General features: G+C 44.1%; 1 protein-coding gene across 1 annotated transcript; it reads right to left on the bottom strand.

Annotated features, from left to right (window-relative positions):
* Nucleotides 1–2,241: 2,241 nt before the first annotated feature.
* Nucleotides 2,242–5,261, bottom strand: LOC110573357 (T-cell surface glycoprotein CD1b-like). The gene is made up of 6 exons (XM_044916018.1): nt 5,201–5,261; nt 4,683–4,949; nt 3,757–4,035; nt 3,263–3,541; nt 2,832–2,925; nt 2,242–2,326 (listed from the first exon to the last, which is right to left on the bottom strand). Exons 1-6 carry the CDS (start codon nt 5,259–5,261, stop codon nt 2,242–2,244), a joined length of 1,065 nt encoding a protein of 354 aa, XP_044771953.1.
* Between the last annotated feature and the right edge of the window lie 4,507 nt (nt 5,262–9,768).

The following is a 9,768-nucleotide window of genomic DNA, read 5'->3' as shown; positions in this document are numbered from 1 at the left end:
TTGCAGATTGGATAAAAAGATAGGACCCATCCATATGCTGTCTATAAGAGACTCATTTTGACCCTAAAGATACATCCAGACTGAAAGTGAAGGGATGGAGATCCATCTTCCATGCCCATAGACCTCAAAAGAAAGCTGGGGTAGCAATTCTTGTATCAGACAAATTAGATTTTAAGCTAAAGACTGTAGTTAGAGACACAGAAGGACACTAAATCATTCTTAAAGGTTCTATCCAACAAGAAGATCTAACAATTGTACGTATCTACGCCCCCAACATGGGAGCAGCCATCTACATAAGCCAACTGTTAACCAAAATAAAGAATCATATTGATAACAATACATTAATTGTAGGAGATCTCAATACTCCACTCTCAGCAATAGACAGATCATCTAAGCAGAAAATCAACAGAGAAACAAGAGCTTTGAATGACACACTGGACCAGATGGACCTCATAGATATATACAGAACATTCCATCCTAAAACAATAAAATACTCATTTTTCTCAAGCACACATGGAACTTTCTCCAGAATAGACCACATACTGGGTCACAAATCAGGTCTCAACCGATACCAAAAGATTGAGATTATTCCCTGCATATTCTCAGACCACAATGCTTTAAAACTGGAACTCAATCACAAGAAAATTTTGGAAGAAATTCAAACACTTGGAAACTAAAGACCACTGTGCTCTAGAATGTTTAGGTCAACCAGGAAATCAAAGAAGAACTTAAAAATTCATGGAAATCAATGAGAACGAAAACGCATCAGTCCAAAACCTATGGAATACTGCAAAGGAGGTCCTAAGGGGGAAATACATAGCCATCCAAGCCTCACTCAAAAAAATAGAAAAATCCCAAATTCACCAACCAGCTCTACACCTCAAAGAACTAGAGAAAAAGCAACAAATGATGCCTAAGCCATGCATTAAAGGAGAAATAATTAAGATTAGAGCAGAGATCAATGAATTAGAAATCAAAAACACAGTAGATCAGATCAACGAAACTAGAAGCTGGTTCTTTGAAAGAATTAATAAGATTGATAAACCACTGGCCAGACTATCCAAAAGAAAAAGAAAGGACCCAAATTAATAAAATTATGAATGAAAGGGGAGAGATCATGACTAACACCAAGGAAATAGAAACAATTATTAGAAATTATTATCAACAACTATATGCCAATAAATTGAGCAACCTGGAAGAAATGGATGCCTTCTGGGAAACTTATAAACTCCCAAGACTGAAACAGGAAGAAATTGACAACCTGAATAGGCCAATAACCAGTAACGAGATTGAAGCAGTGATCAAAAACCTCCCAAAAAACAAGAGTCCAGGGCCTGATGGATCCCTGGGGAATTCTACCACACATTCAAAGAAGAAATAATATCTATTCTCCTGAAGCTGTTTCAAAAAATAGAAACAGAAGGAAAGCTTCCAGACTCATTCTATGAGGCCAGCATTACCTTAATCCCCAAACCAGGCAAAGACCCCATCAAAAAGAATTTCAGACTGATATCCCTGATGATATCCAACAATACGTTAAAATGACACAAAAATAGCTCAATGCCGTGGGTACAGAGTGAAGTCGGTCTCTGCGTGACACCAGACAAGGGAGGGTCACTTCCACTGTAGCCGTAAGGAAGGCTTCCTGGAGGAAGAAGCATCTCTCTGTGCCTCAAGGGTTAGAAAGTCATCCAGGCAGAGACAGAGACATTATGTTAAACATGCTCAGCATCCCTGCAAATACAACAATTGCAGCTTAATTATAGTTAGCTTACTTTGACAAATGACATTTCAGCAGCAGAACAAAAAAGTTTTAAAATAGGAAACCAAAGGATTGTCACCAGCAAGTTGTATACTATATTTCATTTATTCTAAGACACATTCTTTTCCACATCTCATGTGTAGGAGATCAGGGCGAATCGTACTATTGATACCATCTCATAAAAAATTGATGGTTTTCTATTATTATTCTGCTAGTTATGAGTAGTGATTTATCTTACATCCTATGGGAACTCTGATGTGATCAAATAGGAGGATTATTTGATGAAATATGATGCAATCGACCCCCAGGGCTGATGATTGATCTTCTGGGCTTCTGGGTGCTTATTCCGAATGGAAGAGAAGTCATCTCAAGGGTTCATGAGATACTCTGATATGACCTGTGAAGAACACAAGCAAAAAATATTTCTACAGAATAGAAACTCATGCTCCCATGTTCACAGTGACATTATTCACAAATGGTCAAAACATGGAATCACCACAGGTGTCCATCGACAGATGAATGATAAACATGTCATGTTCGTGCAATGGAATATCATTACTCAGCCTTGAGAAGAAAGGAGATTGTGACATGTGGGGCCACACGGATGAACCTTGAAGACCTTATGCTGAGAGAAATAAGCTGGTCACAAAAGGACAACTCCTAAAAGTTTCAATTATATGAGGTCCCCAGAATCATCAAATTTCTAGAGACAGAGCATAGAATGGTGGGTGCTGGGGCCTGGGGAGCAGGGACTGTGGAGGTATTGTTCAATGTGTATAGAGTTTTAGTTTTTCAAGACAAAAATAGCTCTAGAAATTGGTTGCACAAAAATGTGGGTGTACTTCATACTTCTAGGCTGTGCATTTGGAGATGGTGAAGACCATAGGTTTTATGTTTTATGAGGGTAGGTTTACCACAATTTACACAATAGATTTACATAAAGAAGATGGGATTGGGAAGAAAGGGGAGAGTCTGGCGGAAAGACTGAGGCTAATGTGATGTAAATTGATAAAATGGTAGAAAGAGTAGATGCGTAGACAAAAAAGAAAGATTAAAAATAAAAACTCACCAGTGCTTCAAAAACCAAAACAGAAGACCTATCAAAAGGATCAAGAAGGGCACTATTATTGCCAAAAATATCAAGCCGATGGAGATGGGGTTTCCTGGAAATTGGGGAAGGACACAGGATGTCGTTTCAAAACCCATTCTCTGATTCTTCTGGCCTTCCTTTGCCTACCTGATGGTCACGTGCTGCTGATGTATGCTACCTCTGTCCCTCCCCCAACTCTGGCCCTTCCTCCCCACCTCCCCTCTCCCTTTCTCCCCTTTATTCCCTCCTTCGCCCCTTCCATTCCTCCCTCCCTCTCCCTTCCCTCCATCCCTCCCCTCGTCCTTCCCCCCACCCTCCTCTCTTCAGTGAAGCCCACTTATGGCCAGTGCCTCCCTCTATGCATGAGGACCATCTCCCCCATGCCTAGCCGGGTCCCAGCTCTTTCTCACCCCAGTAGAGGACTACGTCCTGGCCGCCTAGACTGCTGTGTCTCACTCGGCACAACAGACCAGCCGCCTCCTGGGCTGCCACGTCCAGGGTTACTCGGAGGTACCATTTCCCATCAGCATAGGGCAGGATGTCACCTCTCTGGGTGTTCCGCTGCTCCTGCTCACCCCGCATCCACATCACCCACACAGGCTTTGGGTAGAAGCCGGAGATGTGGCACACCAGCAGCAGATGGCCAGGACCCGGACTGGGACCAGTGGACAGCCAGGCCCCAGGCTTCATGGGGGCAGGAAGGAGCAGGGAGAGTGTCAGATTATGACTCCACTCTAGAGCACAGGGATTTGGAAACTTACAAGTTTGGACAGTGACCCCTTCTCTTCCTTTGGAAACCAAATTATTGATTAAGCCCCTCTCTTCTTAGGTATTTCCTCCTCTTGAATTTAAGGAAAGTGGTGAGAAGTGAAACAGAAAAGCCTTAGGGGGGGACAGGACTAACCTTGTCTCTGCAGTTCTGCCTTCCCTGCCTCGAGGATGCCCAGGAGATACCGAGGGCATATTTCAAAGAGGAGCTTCTCCCCAATATCCCGGATGCCTTTGTACTGACTGATGAGCTCACAGATGCACTGCGCCCTGCTACTGCCCTCTGGGGTGGGCACACAGGAGTAATTCTTGAGGCTCAGAAAGTCCAGTCCTCCTAAAGCTCCCCGCAAGAAGCGCACGGTGCCCCCGCTGGGATACAGCTTACAGCCTGCTATGCTCTGGATCTCAAAGGGGTCTGGATAGAAGGAAAATGGACAGTTAGTAAGAAGCAAACAAGAAAGAGATGAGGGAAGAACCTGGGATTTGGGATTTGGGTGATGCAAAAGGTCTGAGGTGTGAAATGATGAGCCAAACTCTTATTTATAGCAATCAGGGATTTTTCAGAAAGCTGAGAACCAGGGAGAGGCATGCATATCACTAATGGTAGAGAAGCAGTTCCGATGACGTATGTAGGCAGAGGGGAGAGGGGGGCAGAGTATGAAGGTTGGGGGCCAGCCATCCATGGTGAATAAGAGGAGTGCATTGGGAAGAGGGCCAAGCAGGAGGCTCCAAGGGGGGGGGATTGCAGGAGGAGGTCACTCAGGCATCAGGGAGGAGAAGTGGGGCTTCTTACTTAGGGTTTGAGAGAAGCAAGTTATACACGAGCCAACCGGGAGATGTTACAATGGGGCACCTTCACCTGTCAGAGGAGAGTGCGGGCAGCAGGAAGAACCTGGAATGCTCTGTGGGGGTGTGGAGTCAGAGGGTGCAACTGCTCCAGAGGAGTGTATGTGTGCAGCTGGGTAATGCAGGAAGGAGGGGCAAAGATCAGAAGGTAGAGTAGCCTGATGTAGGAGAGACAAATTCAGCAAGAGCCTCCCTAGATCAGAGGATTGGACTCACATCCCATCTGGAACTCAGAGGCATGATCCTGCACTTCTAGGACGAACCCACTAAGGTAGACCTGGATGAGCTCCTCCAGCTCATTCACCTCTTCATCACTGAAGTTCCCCTTGGACCAGGGCTTCAGGAAAACCACCCTGTGGGCAGCGCGGTCCCAGCCGTGAATCTGCACATCGCCCAACCATCCCGAGCCCTGGGTCTGGGCCCAGCTGCTGTTGATGAAGGATGAGATCTGGATGGCTTGGTAGGAGGTGGGCCCCTGAAAGGCTGTGGGTAATGGGAGGATAAAAAAAGTGAGGAGAAAGGGAGAAGCAGGGAACAATAAGAGAATGAACATTGGAAAGATCTAGAGAAAAGGAACCCAGAGTCTGAAGAGCAACAGAGAGCCCAAGACATTTGTCCCCAGGGCCTCAGGCCGCCTCCCCACTTCTGGAGGGTGGTGGGGAGTGTTGGGGAAGCCTGAGCCTCCGTGGCTTTATCTGGACCCTGTCCCCATGCTGGTGTGGCCAGTCGTCCACCTTCCCCACCACCACCGCCTGGGCAGAGAACCTTGGGCAACACCAGCAGCAGAAGCAGCATCTCCCCGGAGACTCTCAGAGCTGCTGCTGGTCTCAGGCTTCAGCAGCTCCGCTCAGAGCTCAACAGTGACTTCCTCTCTCTTGCAGCTGGGAAATCTCCAGGTCTGAGATTTGGAGTTTGAGAGAAGCAAGTATACACAAACCAACCAGCAGAGGAGAGCTGCACCTCCCACAGCCCCGGGCCTCCCACTCACCTCTCATTTCCACTCCAGCCCGACTCCAGCATTTATTTTCTTATCTGCCCAGCTTCCAGCTGCTTCCCTGTCTTCAGTTCCCTTCTTACTTACTACCTTGCAAGAGCCCCCATGTGATTTTGAAGGGTCATGTCACCTCCCCAGTCGCATACTTCCACAATGCTAAAGAAGAGGATGATGTTGGACATCTCCTCCAGCTTGCTGTATCTAGAAGGACGCTTTGGGTTTGTCCATGCAGCTCGACCTTCTCCCTGCCTCCCTGCTCTGGCCCTCCATCGTCACCACTCCCAGTGTCCTCAGTGGCTCCTGTTGCTCATCTCACGCCCTTTGTCTCATCCCTCTAACCCACATTCTCATTTTGGGGGAGGGGGTGTATGTTGACCATCACTTACACCAAGGCAGAGAATTGCAAACCCCACCTGGCTTGTAGTGCTACAGATCCAAATCCCAGAATCAAATATGATAAATACTGCCATGTACAATGCAAGCAAATTTATCTTATACCACAGCCATTTTTTGAGGGTAAAAATAGTATTTTCTACTGGCATATGATCTTCTTTTCAGTAGCTCTTGAGCTTTGGAGCTTGGAGTAACACATCTTCTTGAGGACAGGAGAACCTGGGAGTCAGGCAAAGGTAGCTTTTTGTAGAAGGTTCACAAGCAATAGAGCCTCTTCCTCCTTTTGCAACATCCCCCACCTCGATCTACATTTTGGCCTTACTGATACCAAATAAAAGGTTACTAGGTGAACAAGGAGCTTGTCACTTTTCCCCAAAAGTTCAGAGGTGTTTGTCCTAAGATGCCATCCCATCTTCTCCGTGAATGCCCTTGGCACATTGTAACAATATATTGAGCACTGTTGAGTGAAATATTCGGACTCTAATCAATGTTAGCTGTAAAGATAATTCTTGGATTTTCTCCAATCAGGAAAAAAATGACAAGTTTGCATAGATCTGCATATCATCTAGCAGAAACATGGTAGTAAAACATTCCAAGCTTGGGGGCTTTCACTAACTGATCGATTTACATAGATAAAAAATGCAAAATGAAGATTGTAAAGATCTCTATGCCTGGAAATAAATGGCTCACGGTATTAAGAGTGGCCTTTATTCAAGCCTGATTGTGAAGTCCAAATTGCAAAGTATATGAGTCAGGACAACATTCCTGGAATCCGATACCTCGCATAAGCTAATTCACTTTTTGGGTCACAGCCAAATGACAGCAGAGATTTAAACATTACTTGCCATTGACATTGTCTTTTTTTTTCTCTCTCTCTGTAAGCCTTCAGTTTGAGGTAGAATACCCAAGACTCTGTTGGGTGTGCTGTCAATTCGCTGACATGCACACATGTGAAAAACTTAGTGGTGTGCAAGCATAATTAGTAGATTAATTCTCCCACAGGACAAACATTCCAGTGAGAGCAATGTGGCAGCATGGGGAGGCAGTGAGCTGGGCTGGGAGAGGATGCCCTTGCATCAGCATGAGCACCCACGGTGTCCTGGTGCACACTCAAGGACAGACTGAGAACTGCAGCCTCGTTTCAGGGCCAGGCACCGGACAGGTGCTCCTGCCCCCCCAAGCCCCATACACTATCACTATCACCACCACCACCCCTGCTCGATGCAAACCAGACCTAAGGCATTCATGCGAGAGGCACACCCAGAGCTTGGTTGTGACACACCTACTCCACACTCAGGCTATAAAGTCTCCTCTCCCAAATGGCCCATGCCTCCAAAACAAAGCCTGAATGGACACAAATCTCTCGATGCCCAGTTTACTCCAATCAAGAAGCTCAGAAGACAGGGTCCTGCCTTTTACTGGTGAAAAGGAGAGAGAACAGGATTAATAGGTGAAAACGTACCTCTGATTCCTCCAAGATCCCAAAATTAGAAATACAACAAATAACCCTGAAATTCTACCCCAAAAGCAAAGAAGATAAACATCTTGGAGCCAAACGTGAGATTTCTGCAGACTTGGGGCCAGCAGGGGCCCCTCCACCAAAGTGCAGGCAGCAGCCCCGGAGCTGACAGCCAGCAGCAGACTGAGGTCCATGTTGTGCGCATCCCGCAGCCTAAGCCACGGCCACAGTACCTGCAAGGCCCTAAGCTGGCCAGAGGAAAGCCCTCAAACAGGCAGCCCATTGTATTGCTTTCTTTCAAATTCTGTGATTTTAACCAAAGAATAAAAGTTAACAACAGAACCAAAACCAACAAGTGTATCTTGACCTACTTATTTATTATGCACACATTCATTTATCCAACAGGTATTAATTGAGCACCCACTATTTGCTCTTGTAGCAGCTCTGAGCTACCTCTCCACCATCCAAATTCTCATCCCCCATCCCACACTATCTCAAACTTGGAAGTCAGTTAACAGACTTTCTTTTAAGCTCGGGAACCTTGATTGACTTAACTTAGCCCACAGATTCTTGAGTCAAAAAGAACCTCAAATTTGAGCTGCAAGGGGGTGTTTCCAGTGACATTGACCCCACCTCCCCAGTACTGGGACACTAATTGGAAAACCCACTGCATTTCTACCTTATTGGTCTGTCAAACCAAACTGCATGTTTTTGGGGTTTGATTTTTTTTTTTTTTTTTTACATAACTTTGTTCCTGTAGGTTTACTTTGCTTTCTGCTGTTGTTGTCTATTAAGAGTGCATATGGTGGGGTCCATACGATCCTTATAGCAGACAGAGGTCTGGGGATGTCTGAATTGTGTCAAATTCTAGCTTATCATTTTCTTGCATCTACTGTTGAAAAGGAAACTTCTATTATTCTATTTGTTATTATTTTGTAGGCAATTTTTTCTGCAAAGATTTTCCATGTTTCCTTCCATTCTTTTCTAAAATGGAACATCTTAGACTCTGGAGTTTCACATTAAGTGTGAATATCTAATTGCTTATTTTTTTCTTATTGTGATGAAACACAATATAAAATTAACTATTTTAAGGTGTTCAATTCAGCAGCATTTAGTATATTACAATGTTGCATAACCACGAGCTCGAACAACTTCTAAAAATTTTCTATCACCCCAAAAGAATATCCCACATCTATTACGCAGTCACCCACCTCCATCCCTCCCCATGCCAATCCCCTATTAACTGATAATCTTCCTTATGTTTCCATGGACTTACCTATTCTGAGCATTTCATATAAATGGAGTCACACAACATGAGCTCTTTCATGTCTGGTTTCTTTCACGGAGCATCATGTTTCTGAGGTTCATCCATGTTGTATCATTTTTTCTTTCTTTTTTATGGCTGGATGATATTCCATTGTATGTATTACCACATTTTGTTTCTCCGTTTATCCACTGATGGAAATTTGGGCTGTTTCTTCTACTCACTATTCACAATAGTACACATATTTGCCTGAACATCTGTTTTCAGTTGTTATGGGGATATACCTAGAGGTGAAAAGTCTGGGTCAAATGATTAATTCTATGCTTAACTTTTTGAGGAACTGCCAAACCATTTTCGTCAGCAGCTGTACCACTTTACATTCCCCCAGCCACATGAGAGGGTTGGAATTTTAGATAGTTACTATATTAGAAGTAAAAACTAAAGCATTTTTAAATATGTGTTTATTTACTAACTTAAAATGAAAATAAACTGAATGTGGATTTAAAACAAAAAACAAAAAAATATAATGAGAATAGTGGCTTTGTAGGTCTTTAAAATATTTTTGCAATCCTCTTTAACATCTGACTTAATAGAAGGCAGCTATGTTTTCATAACTGCTTCCAAATACCATCTGATGCAATATGACATGACTACAGTCTCTGGAAAACAATGTACACTAAAATATCATTGTAGTATTGTTATAAGAATAGTCTTGACCTCATGGAGCCTCTGGAAGGGTGCCAGGAGCTCCCAGGTACACCTGAACACACCTTGACACCAGCTGGCCTAAATCTGTTATTTCTTCAAGAGATACACAAAGGTATTCTACCTTCTTTATTAGTTAAAATGTTTCTAAAAAGATATATTCTCCTCAATAACTATCTCATTACTCTGAGATGTCCAAAGACAGAATAAGTACTCGATTTTTTCCATTTATTTACCAGTCTTCAAGAGAGCGAATTGTTTGTATAGCTTCCAGGTGACCAATGAATTATTTTTTCTGCTGCAAATGCACGAATGTCAGCGTATTTGAAATGCTTGACTCCATCCTAGCCATTGTTTTTGCTGAGGCTCAAATTGCCCCCTCTGTGACTCGGGATCCTTTCTAAGTCAGCCTGCTTCTGAATTCACAACACTCCTTCCTCACTGGGCTCTCCATCCCTCTGTGGTTCAGCAGAGCTGTTCCGGACTC

The sequence above is a fragment of the Neomonachus schauinslandi genome, chromosome 6 (genome assembly GCF_002201575.2).
Source record: "Neomonachus schauinslandi chromosome 6, ASM220157v2, whole genome shotgun sequence".
NCBI lineage: Eukaryota > Metazoa > Chordata > Mammalia > Carnivora > Phocidae > Neomonachus > Neomonachus schauinslandi.
The sequence above is the reverse complement of the archived record's forward strand: the minus strand, read 5'-3'. Positions and strand labels throughout refer to the sequence as shown.